The sequence below is a fragment of the Bactrocera tryoni genome, unplaced genomic scaffold, assembly GCF_016617805.1.
Source record: "Bactrocera tryoni isolate S06 unplaced genomic scaffold, CSIRO_BtryS06_freeze2 scaffold_243, whole genome shotgun sequence".
Taxonomy (NCBI): Eukaryota; Metazoa; Arthropoda; class Insecta; order Diptera; family Tephritidae; genus Bactrocera; species Bactrocera tryoni.
Genome location: NW_024395970.1, coordinates 234017 through 256008, shown reverse-complemented (window position 1 = coordinate 256008; position 21992 = coordinate 234017). Strand labels below are relative to the sequence as shown.

The following is a 21992-nucleotide window of genomic DNA, read 5'->3' as shown; positions in this document are numbered from 1 at the left end:
TATAGTGAAGTAATTTCGAGCAATGGTGCCAAATTGGCAATCCTTACCCGGGTACAAATCCGTGTCCGTTCCAGTTACTTAGACCCGACTGTGATGGGAACGTTGGTTCTGACAAATGAGTAACTTCTTGGAGAACACGTGTTCATAATTTCTGATCGAAATCTCAAAAACGACTCAACTAGTCATGCTGTTCATATATGTACATACATATGTATATATGTACATTTCTCCGACATTTTATTCTGGGTGTTACAAGCTACATTGCAAATTTAATATACCTTATTCAGCGTCGAATAAAGACTATATTGTGTTCTGCTCTTTAAAAGCAACACAAATTCAGTTATATATCTAAGTTCCCAATCCCAAAGAAGTGATACCAAGTAGCCAATATCGAAATAAAAATTTGAAAATTTGTTTCCAGAAATTCATTACCTCCTTGATAATATACTTACATATTTTCCAAAAACTAAGCAAATAACATATTGCATTGTTTTTTTTGGGTTATATATAGATTTTATACATTATTTTCAATACGGTTGTTTGCTGAAATAATATTTTTCATTTGAAAAGCAAAAAACCAAAATTAAACCGAAAATAGTCATATTGTAGATTCACAATAGAATGCTATATTTTATAGAATGGGTAATATACAATTATTAGCATAACCTTTTAATGCTATTTTTGAATTTAAGCAAAAGGAAAAAAATGATAGCTTGAAGAAACTACTAATTTCTATCTAACGTTTTAATGTAAACAATTATGTAAATTGTTAGGAATCCATTTTTCAATATTTCTATTATTCTCTGAGGTGTCATAAAAGGGTTAACTATAAAATTATAGAAGCTAAGAAAAAACGGGACAGCTAGTGAGTACCACTTATTCAGTCAAGCATCTCTCTTATGCGCATATGCACTAATTGCAAATATTCATGGCTGCATTTATTCTATTCCTCTTTAACTGATGGTAACGAGCGAAACGCTGGTTAACAAAGCACAAAGTACAAAACGAAAGGTAGCGAGTATGTTCACAAACGAGTGCGCATTTTCTGAGAGCAATCATTCTGTAGTGAACTTCATTGAGTACCTCGTGCGTCTAAATTTACGTTGTTTTGATTCAAATTAAATAAATTATTATATAGTGTTTGCGAATTTCCGACAGTATTAAGTAAATGTGAGATGATGGATAGATTTCCTAGAATATGGCGTGATTAAGAAAAACTGAACGCTTTAATTTGCGATGGCCTAAGTTAAGGATAGGCGTTTGCTTGTCATATATTTTAATTCGTGAACAATAAAATAATATACACATCATAAGTGTATAACTATAAATTTATTTGCTTAAGTGCAAAGCTAAACATTTATAATATGAGCAAGAAATGTGCAGGTAAAAATTTCGCGAAAAATATAAATGCAAAAAATTACCACCACAGCAAAACGCCATTAGTGCCGCTTTTCTAGAGTTGCCAACACCACAAGTTAACCATTACGATGATTTGGAACGCAAAGGTATTAAAATGAAATTGCTTTAAAAATTTAAATTTTTTAAAGAAAATTTTGCACAACTGCTTAAAATAAAAACCAATTCCATGTATTGCTGCACGCTCGCATAAAAACTTTAACGTAGTTAAAGTTTTGCTAAATTTTGGCAATACTGTTTGTCTACTATGAATGAACGAGTGGCGAGTGAGAGTTCTTTGGATTAGCAAATACGTGCTTTGGGTCGGTCACTCGTTGTTTTCTGAAATAGTGTGTGTGCGCTTGCGGGAACGAAGAATGCGTACAAAATTCACGGCATCAGTGACAGTGAAATAGCGAGTAGATGGAAGAGCATGGAAGAATGGAGAAAAGTGCACGGAATATTTGACAAATTAATATTTAATTTACCTACAGTTTAGTGAAAAGGAAGATTTTTATACAATTGAAGTGAATGTGAAATGAATAATACAATCGATTTGATAAAAATGAAAAAGTAATTCGATTTGGTGGAAAATGGTATTTTTTAATTGCTTTTGTTTATATCTTTTTTTTGTGGATTCAGTTTTGTGTGGTCGGGCTCTTTCGGTCGCTTGTTGGTCGATCGTGTCGGTTACGTTTTGGTTACGTCGGTTTTGTACGTTGGGATTTTTAGTGGTATGTTTGGTGGTATGACAGTGTTGTATTAAAGTAGGGTAGGCCAAATTTATTTATTATAATTTCCAAAGAAGTATTTTCGATGACACTGAATATATATAGTTTGAAATAACTTATAATTTTTTTTTATTATATATTTAACTAATCAAGCACATTTGTTCGTTTTTTAAATATTTGTTAGCAAAACATTAATTTTTACCATACTTAATATATTTTTGCATTTATTATTTGCATTAGCAATACTGATGTGGACTTCTTATATTCGCGCTACACATGTAATAACTAGTTTTAAACATAAATAATTAAATTTCAGCGATTGTCAGATAAATTGTATTCGAAAACTTTTAGTAGAATCTTTTTGAAGAGTGTATGAAATGTACTAGTTTAAAGCCAATGCAACCCTACTGCGGATTGAGCGTTTTTTTTTTTTTTTTTGTTGGTTCGTTTGGTTAGTGTATGTGCGGTTTGCGTTTCCGACTGTGGTTGATGGTTTCGTGCGGGTGTATGTGTTTGCTTGTGGTGGCGCTGCGACTCGTTACCTACAACAATCTGCTCGCTACTCGTCGGTTCCCACCACACGCATAACACCGTCGCGGGCGCCTTGACTGGCTGTGGCTGTGCTACATAGTGGTTACGTGTATGTTGCTTTGTGTGCATAATTCTACGTATCGAAAAGACATGTAAAAGAAAATACGGAAAAAACCAACGAGCGAGCGAGCAAAAGTAGAAAAAGTTGTGCAAAATAATAAAAATTCTTTTAAATATAAAGAAATTGTTAAAAAATTAATAAAAATTATTTCATATTGTTCTTAAAGGTCCCATGGAACGTAACTAAATAAATTTTATTATAAACTCAAGCTAAAATACTTAAAAAATCTCAATGAAAAAACTGAGCAAATAAAGTTTTCTCAGTAAGGAAGCGCAAGCACCCCATAGTGCAAGAAAGTGTGCAAGACAAGACGGCAAAAGGAAAGAAGGAAGGCGCAGGGTGCTTCAGGGCTAGAAAGCGTAAAGAAGCCTATAAGTCCAACTTGCTGGACGAACGATTACATTATAAACGTTCCAACACTTGTGAATCAATTACTGTGGAATAAACAATTTTAGATGAAATTTAATGGTTAAATCGTGGAAAAAGTGGCGGAGTCTCCGGTTCAAACCATAGTTAATCAACAGTGGTAGTGGTGTAAGGTGTGTGCATCCGGCTTTAAAGTTTATTCAATATACTAAACGGAGTAATATCATACATTCGCTAGAAAACGACAAGTGGTTCAACTAAATAATAATTTAACAATATATTATAAATCTGCACTTCAAAGTTTTTGGTAAGCGGGAAATTTACAGCACAATTGAATCTGCTCTCTACCGCAAAAGCCGCAACAGTAGAGCAAGAGTAACAGCAGCAGTTGTGTGGTGTAGTGCGCAAAATGTATCCTGCACCGGTGCGTCATCCCTCGGCGGGGGTAAGTGCACAAGTGCCATTACGGCACTATTTATTTTAAATTTTATAATACCATCATTAAAAAAAAATACTAATACAAAAATTTTATTTTTCATGTATCAACAAAAACACAATTGTAACAACGTATGTGTAAATTATTAAAATTTAAACAATACATAGGGACCACCACCTCAGGGTCCACTAAAATTTACAATCGTTGACACACTAGAACGAATTAAGGAGGAGTTCAACTTTCTGCAGGCACAATATCATACGTAAGTATTTTTAAAATATTTTGTAAAGTTTTTAGTGCGGAAAAACTACCAACTACTAATCTACTAGAACTTTAATTCCATTATAAAAATTTTTAATCCAACTGATATGCCATATCTTTTTGTTTGGTAATAACACATTGAGAGCATATTTCATCGTTCCCGAATTAATCAAAGAATTCTCTTTTACTTAAACTTTTCTCCAAGAATCTTCATTTACTAGTTTGACATGCATGTTAATCGAAATTCATATACACATTTGTTTGTATAAACTTAAGCATAATTTTTTATTACTTTATTAGGTTCATACATAAACATCTGATTAATCAGCTAAATTTTAAAATAAATCTTATCTTTAAATGTTTATACATATATGTATATGCAAGTATGTATGTACATATGTATATCTTTCGAAGAAAATTTAAAAACTGAATGAATTTTATGTCTCAACGTAATCTTATCTTTTAGTAAGCTGAGCATACCATATATAAAACTTATTCCATGTAACCATTTGCATATAAATTCATACTTGGATGATGCGAAAGCCATCCCAATATGCAATTTATAGAAACCTAATGAACCTTAAAATGGAATTATGCAGAATTGTCTTCACTTTTAGTGTTTCAAATTACTTTTGTTTTATATTTTTTTTATACGTCGGAGATCCTGTAAAATTTATATATAAATCATCAGTATGACAAGCGGAGCTCATTTAGCTATGCTGTATGTGTCGAAACCGCAGGATATCGATTACTTTTTTTTCTCGACCATATCTTCTGAAAATTGGAATAACTTATTGTCCAAGGAAAAACTAATGCTATCTAAATTAAATTTTCAGTTCGGATACTATAGCATATAGCTGCCATGCAAACTGAACGATCGAAATAAAATTTTTGTAAGAAAAACGTGTTAATTTGACAGCTATCTTCACGAAATTTGGCATGGATTATTGTCCAAATCTGTATTACAATCTCCGAAATTCTTTATATCAGACCAGTACAGCTGACATATCGCACTTGTTACGTTAAAGTGTAACAACTCAAAATTTCCAAATTTTAGTTTTTTGCAAGAAAATAATGTGCAGTGTCACCTCTACCCACTGTAAAAATCGTTCAGTGATTTGTCTAGTCTTTCGTTAAAAAAAACCGTTATGACTCTCTCTTTGTTTTCAGAATGACTTCTTTCGACTCAACAGTTTTTCGTCTCTACTGAAAATGTTCAAATTTTGAGTTGTTACACTTTAACGTAACAAGTGCGATATAAAACTTTTATTTTAACAATTTCAAATCATAATTTTGCGGTAGAAATATCAAGCTGTCAAAATTGTTGGAAACTACAAATTCTTGGCTCACTCCCGCCTTTTCTTACTCAACACTTGATCTTTGGTTCATGAAAACATGTGTTGTTGGTACCGATAATGTATTAATAAAAAAACTATAATGTTTAGATAAACGCTCACGCCTATGTACATGTGCACATATTTACAATTCGATATTTAACAGTGGGTCTCGGGAGCCATATATTAAAACGGATCGTTCACGCATCTTACGCATATCTGTAACCAAAGATAACCTGGATTTTTATCCGATTAAAGACGGTCTACTCGGTAGGCTCTAAAATTATTTCCGCTATGTACATACATATAACTTATACCGCTACCGCAACAACATTTATGATATGAATGAGAGTAGTAGTTCATCTAATTGTTCAATTGTTTTGATGAATGAAAGTATTTAAAGGATGGTGAAATTTAAATTTTCACACTTGCATAACTGCATTACTACAGAAATAATATTAAATAAGATAAAACATTATTTAGAAACATAGTACGGTTGTTGTTGTTGCAGCGGCAGAAAACTATCTGAAATAATTTCGAGGAATGGTGGCGGATTGACACTGTCATCCTGCTTACTCTAAAACAGTTTAAGATTTTTATTCTAAAAACATTACATAAGTATAGTTGTTGCCAGCGTGTTTTTGTTATTCTTTTCGGAAAATTTTTTTAAAATTATTTTATATTTTGATAAATATTTTTTAATCTCTTTATTACTAAAAACAATGTTAGTTTTTTTTTGTAAATTTTTTTTCATAAATTAAAAAAAAATTGTTTTTATGTAAAAAATATTCGTGTATATACATACATACATACATATTTAATATTTTCTTTTTATATATTTTTTTATTATTATTTATATTAATATTTTTTATTTTTCTCCTTTTATATATATTTTATATTACTATTATTTTAAAAAAAATTTTTCGTATATTTTGTTCGTTGTTTAATTTTCATTTGATTTTTTATATATTTATCTTATTTTTTTTTTATAATATCAACAAAAAATACTTTTCAAATCAAACTTTTTAATTCTATTTATTTTCGAGTTTGTTTCACTGTTTCGTACAACACCCCCTACTTCACCCCCTTTCAATTTACTCCTTAATCGCTTTAGCAAGCACCGAAAAACGTTCACTTCACGCTTTTGCGCACGTTGCTCCTCCAAAATAGCACGGCAGTAGCAGTAAGACAAGAACAACAATAACAAAAAACTACGGCAACAACAACTATACTTCACTCCATATTCGACACTCGTGTCATTGTTTTTCTTATTGTTGTTGCATTTAGCAGTTTTATATTCACATATGTACATACTCATGCACATTTGTATATTTGTATTCTGTGTTTATTTTCTTTTTATGTTTTGGTTTTTGTGTGCGGCCGCTTCACGCGAAGTATAGGCAAACAAAACGAACTCAGAGGCAGGCAGTCAAGCGGACAAGTACGAGGTAGACCAGACCTGACTGATAGACAGTAGCATAGTCAGCATCTGAAAACCGGTTCCCCTCGTGTTCTGCTTAACGTTTTTTTTTAATACTTCTGTTGTTATTCACACTCGATATTTTGCTCTTGTTGTTAAATACAACAAATGGACGGACAAATATTTGGATGGCTGAATACCTACATATGTTTGTTGTAGGTACATATGAAATGGTTTGGCCAAGTGACTGACAAGCAAGCTGGATGCTGCTCATGAGTTCGATTTGTTGGTATGTTGTAGTAGGATGTGTATAAATGTGTATATGTATATGTTTGTGTGTAGGTTAAACATCTACCCTACCCTACTTGATCAGATCTTTTCTCGAGGTAACCGAATAAGGTTTTAGGACTGCTGCTGCGCTACACGCTGTCGATTGTTATAATTGTATTTTTTTTTTTTGGTAGTGCATAGTTAGGCATGCGTATGTGAGTGTAAAGGTGTGTTTTTTTGCCATTGCGTGCGTTTGCACAAAATCATCGCCAGGGGAATTGCCAAGAGAAAATAATATATTGAGCAGTTGAATGCAATAAAAAGTGCAAGCATGAGAGGATCATGTAATTAGGCTTTAGAATGGTGTAGGTTGTTCCGTAAGTGTCAGCGATGTAAAAATCGTCTTTGATTGGAAATCGATCCTACCACTCAGGTACCAGCTACCTTCTTTGATTTGAAAGAGATTGAATGATTTCAGGTTAACTTAACCTTTCGGATTACTTTATCCAGCTAACTTCGAACTAGTCTTTTGTTTTGATATAAAAGTTTTTTTTTTCGAGTTTATATGTACATATGTACATAAATTTGGTAATAATCTGGTGCTTACTTATTACAAAGGTTATTAAAAAGTGAAACAACACTTTTCTTTAGCCGGTTAATTATTGTCACACTAAGAACTGTTTGTAACCAAAAGCGGTCATGGTCATGATGACGGAATAAATCAAATAACTTAATAACGCTTTTTAAATAGTAAACACTACAATCGCGAAGGAAATTGTTTAGACCGGACCACTATACATATACACGATCTGACCGATCAAAATTCAGTCTTTGTATGAAAATTGTTGTTGAAGGGTTTGCGAAGTTATAGTTTTTTATTGTTATATATACTAAATTTAATCTCTTTTTGGCGCGTATTTTCGCTGCGAAGCCATTTCGGTTATTTGATTTTATCCTTTTGTTTGCTCTTTCTTTTGAACCTCAGCTTACTTTGAGTCTTTTGTATTGCTTCTTTGAATATGCTTCGGTGCTTTAATTATACCACTTGCTTTGACGTAATTAATTGCCTTAATTAATCTTTTTCTCTACAGTTCGAACGATTTCTTTAGCCCCGGCTTGATATGTCTTTGATTGGCTTCTACTGGTTACTCCTGACAATACTAATTCGCTTTTACGTTTCTTTAATTTCAGATTAAAACTGGAGTGCGAAAAACTTGCCAATGAAAAAACAGAAATGCAGCGCCATTATGTTATGGTAATTTTCTATCTATATCTAATTCACTATTATAATTTTTTTTTTATTAATTTTAATATCTTTTGCAACTCTTCTTTCAGTACTACGAAATGTCATATGGCCTTAATGTTGAAATGCACAAACAGGTAATTTCCTTTTATACAAATACGAATGAAAAATAAAACATTGATTACAATAACAACAAATACGCACAACTCATTCAATAAACACGTCCCTCACCACTAACAAATACAGTTGCCAAAGTCGGCATAGCGGACAAGTTGTCGATTGTATCAGGCAACACGAGTGCCTGAATGGTGCACTCCTGTCGGCGCTTGAAATTGTACACACAACTACACACTTTTTTTTAGCTGCAAACGCCCCTACTCACAGAGCTTGACACATAAACACACATACATACAATGTATTTTGTTCGTTTTTCGTCTGACAATTTGTTCTAATTCTTTTTCAATTTACTTTCTTTACATTGTGCGCTTCCGCTTGAACAAAAAAAAAAAACACTAAAAAAAAACAAATATATCAACTGCAACATACACTGCTTCATCAACGAACGTGATGTGTTTGCGCAACCATCCTCTGCTCTTCATCATTTCTTATGCTTGCGTGTGCAGACGGAAATCGCCAAACGTTTAAATACCTTGATAAATCAGCTGCTACCATTTCTACAAGCCGATCATCAGCAGCAGGTCTTAAATGCAGTGGAGCGCGCGAAACAAGTTACGATGCAGGAATTAAATCTGATCATCGGGGTAAGTTTTATTTATACTAATTTCCTTAATTATTGTACAATAAAACATATCTTCATCACTTATTCGTTTCGACTGTTACTACTACAACAAATAATCAGTATTCTGCAATAATGTGCATAAATTCCTTTTCGTTTTTTATTTTTGCTAGAGTAAATAGGCACACATATACACACACAGTTATGCTAACAGACGATGTGTAATAGCAGATATTTATTTTGATTTTAATCGTTTAGTTTCTATGGCAGCTATATGCTATAGTGGTTTGATCCGTAATATATCCTATCGTATATAGGAGCATTGCGAAAGATTGTTAACCTTTAACTGGTGACATGTAGCCTCACAGGCGTCGCGTGTTTTGCAAATTGACCACTTCCCAAAGTAGCATTAAATGTTCATTGCATTTTTTTTTAATATTTCATAATAAAACCGCTGATAAAAACTAGTTCGATATTTTATTACATACCAATGGTTAAAACTAAACAGAGTTATAAAATATTTAAATTGATTTTTACAACAAAAAATTACTTTGAAAGTAGTAGCCTGTGAGACTACGCGACCCTTATAGTGTTATAAATTTGTCACGTCCCCTGCTAAAGGTTAAGATAAATCTTAGTACTGCTTGGGCAGTAATCCATGCAAAATTTCGTCAAGATATCTAGTTTTCTTTACAATAACTTAATTTTGATAGTTCAGTTCGCATGGCAGCTACAGTGGTCCAATCTACCCTTGCAAAATTTTGTTAAGATAGCTTTTCTAATTAAATAGTTTTTCATACAAAATCTTGACTTTGATCATTTAATTTGTTTGACAACTATCAACTGTACTTGGTTGCTATCGCTCAATCCGACAAATGAAAAAAGGGGGAAAAAAACGTAAGAAAATTTTGAACCTATACCTCAACAATTGAGGGACTAATTTTCGTATATACATACATATAAACAGACGGCCATGTCTAAATCGACTCAGCTCGTCAAGCTGATCATTTATAACTATGTACATAATATAGGATATCCGCTGTTTCCTTCTTCCAGTTCTGAGCATACATATCTGACTTTATAGCGCCGAATATATTTCCTTAATTATATTTTGAAACACATCACAGTCACAGTCTTTGGTCGGACAAAAAACAGCGTTAAATAGTAATAAAAATGCTTTCAAAACGCTACCTTGCATCATCTTATGCCTTTAAGTAAGCTTCCATTTATAAAATAATAACGAGATTTCATAGTAGCCTAGCAGACGTACATTATTTGCACTTAAGTTACTATGTCTCAGTCAAAGATCTCTGTTAGGTAATAGTTTTAAGATATCAAGCTTTCTTTTTTCATTTTTATTGTTGGTATAAATAATTTGTTGTTTTTGTATGTATGTAAATATGATTGCAAAGAGTTAAAATAATAAAAATAATTGGTTTGACAGCTGATGACATTCTTTTGTAACTTTTTTAAATTTTTATTTTTATTGATATTATCTTTTTTCTAATATGCCGTCAGCAAGTTAAAATATGTGAATGTGTATATAAGTACATATTTTAAAAGGCAGCGTATAGACTTGATTTACTTTCTTCTACATTCCCTCTAAATATAGCTCGTTTTTCAATAAAACAAAATAAAATAATGTATGATATATACATATTTTTAATATTCCTTATTGTTAATTGTTTAGATTTCATTAAGCATTGATATAATTATAAAAAAATTCTGCATATGCATATGATAGAAATTTGTTGCGAATTTCTCAGTTATTTGTGTTGACACTTTGATTAATAATCATATTCTAATACTTTAATTTCTTTTTTCATTTTATTTTATGCTCACTTTCATTAAAAAAAAATGCAACAAAAAAATCGTTTAATAAAACAAATGTATACCCTTCACACACACATCAAATTTCTTGATGTTGCAACGCGCAGCATCAGCATCAGGGAATTCAACAACTTCTAGTAAGTTCCTTTTCCACTTTCTCAATACGTTTATTACTGCTATTTCTCTACCACTAGTTTTATACTTCTAACGCTCAGTTATGTACTTGTTTCGCTTACTTTATTCTAATTTTTTTTTTGTCTAACAATTACAAGTTTATCAATAAATAAAATATACATACACATACTACATACAAGCATAAGCGCAAGAATACTTGTTTGTTGAGAGCATTTTTATAAAACAATAATACTTCATATGCATAACGGTTAAAATTTGTCAGTTGTATGCATTCTGTGCCTGTTGGCTTTCATTTATTTCAAATTGAAAATGTTAATATATAAAATAATATACACATACAATATAATAAAAGAAAAACTTGCCCATTTTCGGTGCGAAATTCAATTAATTATAGTTTGCTTATTGTTAAAATGCATTTAAATATTTGTTTCTTATAAATTACCTGTTTTTAATGTGTGTGTGCCTGTTCGCTAGCATATTGTTGCAAGTTGCTCCCAATTCGATTAATACGATTAATAACTGTATAAATATTTTTTTTTTACAAGCATAACTGTAGATGATAGGTTTGATTGCTTTATCTACATTTTATAATAGCAAATTTGTGAAATAATTTAATTGAAATTATGCTTCGATTTCACTTCTCAAATTTCGAGGTTGTATTAGTGAGCGTGTTGATTAATTCTAGTGCTATAAGGACTGAAGTACAACAAAACAGATGAGATACGAATCCTTACAGACTTATACATATATGCTTAAAGCCCACAATTTCTTTTTTTGCATTATTAATAAAAGTCGGCAAATAACCAAATTTCACTCACTGGCTGTAAAATAACCATAAATTTTGAAATTATAGGTTTTCTCAAAGTATTTTTTCATGAAGATTGTTTTGCGCCTGCCCTGCATAGTTGACCAACGAACTAAACTAATAATAGTTAAACTACTGTTACTATTTAATTATTACTTGTTAATTATATAATATTTTACCTTTAATTATTTTTTCTTAGCTTTGCTACATTTTTTCACTTTGTTGCATTACTTACTCTGTAAAGTGAGCTGTTTGATCTGCAATTCTTCATTATTTGCGCTCTAATTTATTTATAGTTCACAAAAATTTTATTTATTTTTTTAAATAATATTATTAAAGGGTATATTTAAATATTCAGCTGTCAAATCAATTATTTTAGTATCAGAGTTAAAGAAAGCAAATATATTTGTGCTTTAAATATTAATTTTGAAGAGTACACGCTATAAAATTTTTTAACAACTCGTATTTTGTTAAAATTTTATTTTATAGCTTTTAATTAAGCGTTATGCGCTTAAACTATTCAAAAATTACATGCATACAACAATTATTTTGTTACATTTTAGTTTTAATTAGCTTATTAACGTAAAGTATCATTTAATTAATTGATTTTATTATTTGTTATAACATTCAAACCGCTGTGTTTTTTAAATTTTTAATTCATGGAAGTCTAAAAAACCTCAAAAAAACTAAAAAATTTTGGTTTTAAATTTTTATTAATATATTAGAATTGTAAAAAATATATACAAAATTATACAAAAATATATTTTAAAAATATTAATAAAACAATATAATACAATCGATGAAATAATAAACTTTCGTTTCATCTTATTTTACTTTAAAATAAATTGGGATTATCGTAAAATTATTTTTTTTGTATTCCAATTATATATTTAAAAATTTAAATTTTCCGATCGTTACAAATTATTTTAAAATTACAATTATTTTACGAAAAAAAGTTCATTTCATACTGTTTTGAATTATTGTTTTTACTTTTTTCAATTAATATTTTTTTCTCATATCTTGTCTACAATTCGTTCAGCTGTTTATTATTATTACCCGTTTGTTTCAAAAATTTTCTGCGCATATTTGCTGAGGTTAGGTTAGTTTCATTGTTTCATGTTAAAGCTTGTGATTGCTTTGCAAATAATTTTAAGTTTATAAACATTATTGCCTTGAAAGACAAACACTTCACCGTTTCCTACGAAATAATCTTGTTAAAATATCACGAAAATTTGAAAATAATTTAGTTCGTCACTCTTGTTCAGACCCTGGCTTTCCTGTTTGTTGACTTTGTGAATGTGCGTTTTACTAAAAGATCTTGTTTAATGAATTTATTTCAATTTCCAACTATTCTATGCTTAACCTAAATAAATAAATTATTGTTTCAAAAATTTCGTAAAAAATAATAAAATTTTGTTGATTAACTAATAACATATGCCATCCTTTCTTTGTCTCTCTTTCATTTGCATATGCAGCAGCAAATACACGCACAGCAAGTGCCCGGTGGACCACCGCAGCCAATGGCTGGTTTAGCGCCACTAGCTGGCCCATTTGGTGCACTGGGCGCGTCAATGGGTCTCCCACATGCACCACAGGGCCTGCTTAAGGCACCAACAGATCATCATCGACCCGATATCAAACCAACTGGTCTCGACGGGCCGGCCGGCGCTGAAGAGCGTCTAGTAAGTGTGAAACTCAATAATAAAGTAAAAATATAATATTTAACTATTGCTTTTATTTATTATTTTGCAGCGGAATTCAGTGTCCCCAGCTGATCGTGAGAAATATCGCACACGTTCACCATTGGATATTGAAAATGATTCGAAGCGTCGAAAAGACGAGAAACTACAAGTGAGTATTTTTCTAACGCATTGCCGTACGAAAGCACGATGTGCTTTAGATGAAGAATCATAGTAGTAATTCTACTTTATTTGTATTATTATGTATGAATAAATTAAATTAATCAAAAACCTAGTTATATAATTATATAGTACAATAATAATATGTATCAAAATTCCACTTTACGCATTTTACTTATACTACCTCTACCTCCATCACCAACATCTTCATCAACACTGTCCTGCTCGCCCAGACAAAGTTTGAATTAAAATTTGAATAATAGTATATATAGGTAAAAAGCTTCTACTTTGGCTTTGGTTAAATGAGCTATACTTCTATTATAGCAGTTTATTGATAAAAAAACTTGTGTAATTATTGTTTTTACGTTGGCATTTATTGGAAAATTACATTGTATACCATAATATTGTTAAAAATCATGTATTAAAAAAAACGACATACAAACATAAATGTAATCGAATATAGATTTACAATATAAATGCTGTACAAAACGAAAAAAAAAAATCAAAAACTTGTTGCCAAATCTTATTATGGGAAAATTGTAAAACTCAACTCACCGTATTTTGTTTCAATAAAACAGTTTGGAAAAGCAACTCACTTTAAAAATAAAAGAGAGTAACAGCAGGACGGCGCTGCATCGTGCACGTCAGTTAATTTAGTACCTTTTTAAATTTTTAATTAGTTTTGTTAACCATTAAAAATGTAGCTGAATATAGTTTAGCTTTAGCTTTAATTTAATTTCCTGCATAAATAAGTTTTAGCTGGTTTGTAGTAGTGACTTTTATTTTGTAGATATCTTAGAATAATCCTCTCTCTCTTTCTCTTATACACTGTCCGCAAATGTTTTTTTCGAAAGTATTTTTTTTTTTTAATTTTTTTTTTTTTTTTTTTAAATTTTTTTTCTGCAAATATTTGTTTCTACAATTTTTGTGGCATATACCATATGTTTCTTCTGCAATAACTTTTCTTTTTTATTTTTATTTTTTTGCTTGGTTTGCCTTTTGGGACATAGTACTTATTTGTTGACAACTGTCATTTGCTTACAAATTATAATCGATTGGTTTTTATAGTAATTTAGCAATTTCAAATATTTTTTTACCTTTGTTATAAGCTTAGTTAAAGCTGCTACAAATGCTTGAGTTTAAATTACAGTTCCGTAAAAGATTTTGCATTTTATTTACACGTTGTGTGATTGGTACGTGTTTCATAAGTTTTCGGTTACTTTGTTACTATTGCTAGTTTATCTTTTCTTTTTACGCTTCCATTTTTTAGTTTTTAATATCATTTTTTTTTGTTTTTTTCTTTTGATTTCGTAGCAAATATTTCTTTAGTATTTCATTTTAATTTGGTTTAGTTAAAAAGAATTACAAAAGTTTACAACAAAAACAAATAGTTCGTGCGTTGATAATATTTTTTTATTTTTCAAAATTTTTGCAGGACGATGAAGGAGAGAAAAGCGATCAAGATTTAGTCGTAGATGTTGCAAATGAAATGGTGAGTTGAGTTTGTCAAACCCAAAGTACAGCAGAACGTTGCCAGTATTAAGAAAAAAGCGTAAATACATTGACATGAACACAGTGTTTTCCCCATTTGCGTCATCCCAAATTTCTCATTATTCATCTTATATTTTTATTTTTTTTATATTTTTTTATATTCTTTTATATTCGTTTTTTACATATTTTATTTTTATTTTTTTTATTATTTTAACTATTTTTCCCAAATCTCTTGTTTATTTCATAAAACTTGGTATTAGATTATTTTATATTAACGTTTTTTTTTGTTTCGTCACAGGAATCCCACTCGCCACGTCCGAACGGCGAACACATGTCGATGGAAGCGCGTGATCGTGAAAGTCTGAACGGTGAACGTCTCGATAAACCGGGCAGCAGCGGTGTCAAACCGCCTAATGAACGACCTCCATCACGTTCCGGCTCCAGCTCGTCACGCTCAACTCCCAGCCTAAAAACTAAAGATGTAAGTAAATAGGGTTAGTTTATCACGATTTAGTATTTTATTCTACATATGTATAGTATATAATTCTATTATATAGTACAAATATTTGTTTAAAGGTTTATATACCTTCTTTGTCGAAGAAAAAAAGCAAAGTTTGGATTTTTTTTTTTGGTATGTAGCAATTATTTCATTACACGAATGTTTTAATTTTTTGATAGTACACTTTATTAAGAATGTTTGTGCGAAATTTCGTTGAAAAATATCAAATAGTTCTTAAGGGGTGGCTGTTTCCTTTAGAGGCCTTTTTTGGCAGAGCCTTGCGGTGACAATTCCCCAGGTCGAACAAGTCAACTGAAACCATACAAGTAAACAAATTTCATTAGTTTAGTGTAATTCCTCGCGACGAAGCGCACGGTTAGAAGTGCTGTAACTTTTTTTCTACTGCTCGAATCTCTATGAAAATTTGAGAAAATGTTCTCAAGGAGTTGTCCTTTAAGATAAAGTCATAAATAAATTTCGATTTTTTGAAATTAAAAAAGATATATAACCCCTTAAAATATTTTTGAATTTTTAATCTTAATTTTTTTTTTAATTTTGAAATTTTTATTAGGCGTGTTTTATTTGACCTTCAAAAAATAAATCGGCGACAAATAAAACGCACTTAGCTTATTTCGTATTTTAGCTTAAGTACGAATTGTGTTGGCAATGCGAGCAAGAACAGTCAGCTGATTTCCATTCATTTCAAAATGTCTGACATTAAGAGAAATTAGTTTGAATATTTAAATTTGTGAACGGATTACTAACAAAGCTTACAAATGAATCGATTTTGTTTACATGAGGTCAAAAATACAAAAAAACTGAAAACAAAACTTTTAATTATGTCTTAATTTTAACGTAATTTCCGTTTATAAAAATCTGTAGTTTTGGTTTGTTTACAGTTTCACCTGTCAAAATAATGTTTGTAGTTATTACCAACAACTACTTTTTGCAAATGACCATTTATTGTGAACGAAAAAACTAGCAACTGTTATTGTCTCTATTCCTTCCATAAAAAATAAGCTGATAGCTTAATTGCCTGGTCAAATAAAACACATCTATTTTTACATTTCTATTACAAATAAAAAAGGCCTTGAAACATAAATTTTGCGAATTATAAATATATTTTTAATTAATGCTGAAATTATTTCCAACTGTTTCACTTATAAAATACATAATTTACATTGTAGATGGACAAGCCAGGCACACCGGGCGCCAAGGCACGCACTCCCACCCCAAATGCTGCCGCACCAGCTCCGGGCGTAAATCCCAAACAGCTGATGCCACAAGGCGGTCCGCCGCCTGCCGGTTATCCAGCCTCAGCGTATCAGCGACCTGCTGACCCCTATCAGAGGCCACCATCCGATCCGGCATATGGGCGACCGCCACCACTACCTTACGATCCGCATGCGCACGTACGAACAAATGGCATTCCACATCCCCAAGCGTTAACTGGTGGAAAGCCGTAAGTTGCAAAAACAAAACATTTTTTTTTATTTTTTTTTTTTGTTTTCGGCTTTTCACAAAACTTTCATCATTCTCTCTCTTGTAGCGCATATTCGTTCCACATGAATGGCGAAGGCAGCTTACAACCGGTGCCGTTCCCATCCGACGCACTAGTTGGTGTTGGCATACCACGACACGCCCGACAAATAAATACACTATCACACGGTGAGGTAGTGTGCGCTGTTACCATTTCGAATCCCACGAAGTATGTGTACACAGGTGGCAAGGGTTGCGTTAAAGTTTGGGACATCTCACAGCCGAATAATAAAAATCCAGTCAGCCAATTGGACTGTCTGCAACGTGACAACTACATACGCTCCGTGAAATTACTGCCTGACGGTCGTACGTTGATTGTGGGCGGTGAGGCGTCCAATCTCTCCATATGGGATTTGGCCAGTCCAACGCCACGCATTAAAGCCGAATTGACATCCGCAGCGCCGGCTTGTTATGCGCTCGCTATTAGTCCTGATTCGAAGGTGTGCTTCTCGTGCTGTAGCGATGGTAATATCGCGGTGTGGGATTTGCACAATGAGATATTGGTGCGCCAATTCCAAGGACACACTGACGGCGCCTCATGCATCGACATCAGTCCGGATGGTTCGCGACTGTGGACCGGTGGTCTTGACAATACGGTGCGTTCGTGGGATTTACGCGAAGGCCGCCAATTGCAACAGCATGATTTCAGTTCTCAAATATTCTCCCTGGGCTATTGTCCGACAGGTAAGTTTCGTACAGCATTTAACTATTAATTCAAAGTTGAAGATTTAATTTTCGAAAAATTAAAAAAAAAAATTATTTAATTTATTTTAATCAGAAACAAATTAAAATCACAATTAAAAATTGATATTGAAAATAAATTGAATTTTTTTTAACAATCTGGTATTTGGGATTAGAAATTTAAAAATTATTTTTAATAAAGATTTGCGACCCTGCTAGAAATTTTAAAACTTTCCTTTCTCTTTTTTTCTTTTTTATATTATTACTTTATTTTATTTTATTACTTTATTTTATTTTTTTCTCATTTTATTTATTTTTTCATTTTATTTATATTTTCTTATTTGTTTTCTTTTTTAATGCTTGACGATAAATTATTTTATTCTTTCTTTTCTTCAGGCGAATGGCTCGCTGTGGGTATGGAGAACTCACATGTCGAAGTATTGCACGCATCCAAGCCAGACAAATATCAACTGCATCTACACGAAAGCTGTGTACTCTCGTTACGTTTCGCCACCTGTGGCAAATGGTTTGTCTCCACTGGCAAGGATAATCTATTGAATGCCTGGCGAACACCATACGGTGCAAGCATATTCCAGGTATGTCCTCTTCGAGTTACAGTTTCACAAACTCATTTATATTTATATATATATTTTTTTTTAATTCCTATTTGCAGTCGAAAGAAACTTCATCCGTACTTAGCTGCGACATATCAACCGATGACAAATACATTGTGACGGGCTCCGGCGACAAAAAAGCAACGGTTTACGAAGTTATTTACTAATAAGTTCTAATTTGTTTAATTTTGCTATAAACCTATAAGAAGAAATGCTAAGTTTTCTTTTGTGCAAAACAATTATATTACCACCCAGAAGCGATCATACATACCCACACATACACATATACAATGGCAAAGAAACTGGTGAAAATAATAAGTTGCGAAAATGTGTAAAATGTATGAGCGCGCAAACGCGAATGTCGTGCCGACAGAGCAATGAAAAATGAATAGTTCGCTTTGTAGTAGTGGCTTTTGATAGGACTCACGAAAAGCTAAGCAAAACAAAATAAAACAAACACAACACAAGAAAGAAAGAAAGTAAGAAAAATGCAGAAACAAGATTGTGCAGATAGTTTGGGTTAGGAGGGACAATGAATATTCTTATAAGCGGACGTACATGGAAATCATGTTTAATGAGAAAAGTAACCAGAAACACGAAAAAGGTAAAGAAGAAACGATAAATAAGAAAATATATAATTATAAATAATAACATAAACAAATTGTAGGTTTTAAGTAATTTTAAGTAAAGTTAAAGAGACAAGAAGAAGAACACAAAACAAAAAAATTAATTAAAAACTAAGAAAACGCGCAGCAGGAGTGCAAGAAATGCAAGAACTTATTAAAATATTATAAAACCCAAAAAAACACAAAAAAATCTATACAACAAAAACACCGTAACTTAAGCAAACGAAAAATAAATACATAACTGCAAAACATGTGCGGCACAGTAAAGCAGTAAAAGAAAAACGTTTGCTTATTCATTGACAAAAAGTGTGCTGGACTACTCGAACGTGTGAACCATGTGGATGGGGTAAACATAATTTGTTTGTTTTCTGGCTTGTTGACAACTGATATAGCTCGTAAACTGTTAACAGTACGCATGCATGCCACTTCCAAGGTTAATATTATGTATGTTTGTATGTATGTACGCTTCAATAACTCGAAAAATGCTGCTGCATGAAAAGGCGAAAAAATCCAATAACAAACAATTCTTTCTTAGCACATATTTTACTGCATTATATATTTATACAAGTGACTAAAAAAATGTAGTAAACAGAAAAATTTGTAAAAACAGAAACGAAAAATTACAATTAAAACTTGTAAGTTCAGGGATTTTATTGAACTGTTAACGAACATTTATTACGCAACTTCCGCGTAAATGCTTAGGAGAAGCATAAGTTGTCGCCTGTCATTTCTTATATGGCCCGGCTGGTCTTGGCTTGCGAAAAGCGTGCATGCGTCGCGCCGCTTGTATCAGCAGTTGCGCTGCGTCGAGTCGCCTTATCCCTAGACCAAACAAGCATTCATCGCCACATTTCTTTTCTTCTTTGTTTTTTTTGGGGCAGTCGCGTCGTAATTTCTACGCGTTTAATTTAGTAACTGTAATTTTTTTCTAAGCTAAGCAAATTTCCAAACATATTTGTCTATGTATTGTTTCTTCCGCCGAAACTACCGCTTTCTTTGGCTACTTTTCGTAAAAGCTCCGCCTCACGCCTCACGCTTCATGCTTTCTGTTGTTTGTTACGAGTTTTCTTCTTGCTCTTACTTTTCATTTTTTTGCAACATTTAAACATTTTACTTGTATATTTTTAAATAAAAAAAATTCAAATGTCATTTCTTCATGTATGTATGTAAACGCTTAAATACCTAGTGTTAATGATCTATTATTATCATTTTATTTTATTTTATTTTTTGTCCATTTTAAGCGCTTTGATATTTTATTTTATTTTTTAATTATAATTGTCTTACATATATACATAGTTATATATATATTTCTGTGTAGTTTAAGTGCGTACGATAATACTGTATGGAAAAATGAATAAAAGAAGAACTTTAAATTTAAATTAATTAAATTATAGTAAAGGAACGTCGTTATAAAATCGAGAAGTAAATAACACTTATGTAGGTGTATACATGCGTTTAATGCGCGCTTTTGCAGAGCATTAATCCAAAACAACAACAAAGAAGTGAAAACAGGCAAACGAATCAACAAAGCATAGAAGATGCTTCATTGGAAAGTAAATTTTGTGCTTTCAACTCAATAATTGCCACAGTGTTGCTCTACTACAACTACAGAAGCATTTCGCTGCTGCACAAAATATTGTAAATTTCACTCAAACCACAAGACTTTGCAGTATAACTAGCTTTTCGACTTGATCAACACGCAGCTGTGTGGCAATTAAAGTCTAACCCAACGAGCTCAAGCATTACTTCGGCTACATACCCGCCCCGTCCACACAGTTATGCTTGCTTGACTTTCTACCTTTGTTTTTTATTACTAACATCCACTCTCTATACATGAAACCCCTTGTTATTTCTCCCCCACATAGTCCATTCGGCTTTCTATCTATTTTGTAGACTTTCCGATCTTTTCTATTTCTCAATCACTTCCAAAAACTTGCATATACTATGGCAACAAAGAAGTATACATATACACACACTCACGCGCATACACATGGAAATATAAAAGTAAATATATGTATATATATGCATATATATATATAAATATAAATACTTATATATAGTAATTAAATTTAAATTCAAACAAAACATGCATTATGTAATTAAGTAACGAAAATAAATTTGGAATGAAAATGAAATGAAATGATAAAAGAAAATGAGCATGTAAAGCAGCGAGTGCGAAGCGTAAATTTAACTGAATATACAATAAATAAAAAGTATATAAATAACTGGAAAAAAGTCATATAATAACCGTTATATTCATATTTTAGTTGTTAGTTGATGCAAAGGGTTTAAAATATCTAGACCAAATCGTGTTAGAAAGGCAATTTGACATCGCAGATAACGGCTATGGTTACTTTAAAGCTCGAGTTCTCAAGTGGCATATGTACAATTGTCACATTTTTTATAAAATTTTAAAGAACACATTTAAAACTTCACGCTTTTTACTGGTTTGGATTCAGAAACTATTAAATGCGCCTAAAACTGTGCTTATTCATAAATAATTTACAAAATGTCTTGTTTCGACTGTTTCACTGAATTGTATAACAACGAAGAGGGCATTAGTGAAAATACTTGACGTCAAAACATACAAATATGGCATTTGTTGCTAGGATAACAGTTTTAGTGTAAAGAATCACAATTGCAAACTTCGTGGTGGTCCATACTTGAAAAAAATAACAACAGCATAGAAAATTATGCTTCTTTAAGAGAGTCGAAGCTTAAAATTTTCTTATGGCCAAGTTATGTCATTACAGCTAGCATATTTCCAAAACTGTTTGCCATATCTATGTTGTTGCCGAAATAACAAAGAATTAACTCAGTTCTCTAAAGGAAACATAAAATTTTTGGTTGAAGCTCAACTCATTTTTTCTGGGATATTTTTTGTTTGCGAATTCTGAGTCACATTTTTCAATAATCGTACTCCCTGCAAGCGCTGTATGTAGTTATGGCGCTTTAAAAGGTATTTTTCAAGTAATTTTCCAATTACGTATGTAAATAATAAAATTCATTTTATTGCCACTTAAAATTAGAAAGGAAATTTTAAAGTATGTATATTTGTGAAAATTAATT

At 31.7% G+C, this 21992-nt stretch overlaps 1 protein-coding gene across 7 annotated transcripts; it reads left to right on the top strand.

Moving 5' to 3' along the window:
* Nucleotides 1–1043: 1043 nt before the first annotated feature.
* Nucleotides 1044–21649, top strand: LOC120780232 (protein groucho). 7 transcript variants are annotated; one of them, XR_005705842.1, is made up of 16 exons: nt 1045–1505; nt 2945–3589; nt 3748–3842; nt 8057–8120; nt 8201–8245; nt 8732–8869; nt 10782–10811; nt 13090–13296; nt 13367–13465; nt 14909–14965; nt 15263–15445; nt 16651–16925; nt 17013–17686; nt 18080–18279; nt 18357–18901; nt 18965–21649. XR_005705842.1 is itself a non-coding variant. In XM_040112482.1 (16 exons), the coding sequence occupies exons 3-16, from the start codon at nt 3554–3556 to the stop codon at nt 18462–18464; spliced, it is 2211 nt and encodes a 736-aa protein (XP_039968416.1). In that variant the 5' UTR covers nt 1045–1505; nt 2945–3317; nt 3383–3553; the 3' UTR covers nt 18465–21649. The 7 variants fall into 7 exon arrangements, 6 of the variants coding, with proteins under 6 accessions (XP_039968420.1, XP_039968416.1, XP_039968419.1 ...); XM_040112482.1 differs by having other exon boundaries at nt 2945–3317; nt 3383–3589; nt 18357–21649; XM_040112483.1 differs by lacking the exon at nt 1045–1505 and adding an exon at nt 1745–1991 and having other exon boundaries at nt 18357–21649.
* The last annotated feature ends 343 nt before the right edge of the window (nt 21650–21992 follow it).

Bases quoted from the DNA above. Each gene is read 5' to 3' on its own strand.
- LOC120780232 (XM_040112482.1), top strand. From the start codon at position 3,554: ATGTATCCTGCACCGGTGCGTCATCCCTCGGCGGGG. The intron at 8,870-10,781 runs GTAAGTTTTATT...TGCAACGCGCAG, and splicing joins AATTAAATCTGATCATCGGG to CATCAGCATCAGGGAATTCA. The intron at 16,926-17,012 runs GTAAGTTGCAAA...TCTCTCTTGTAG, and splicing joins GCGTTAACTGGTGGAAAGCC to CGCATATTCGTTCCACATGA.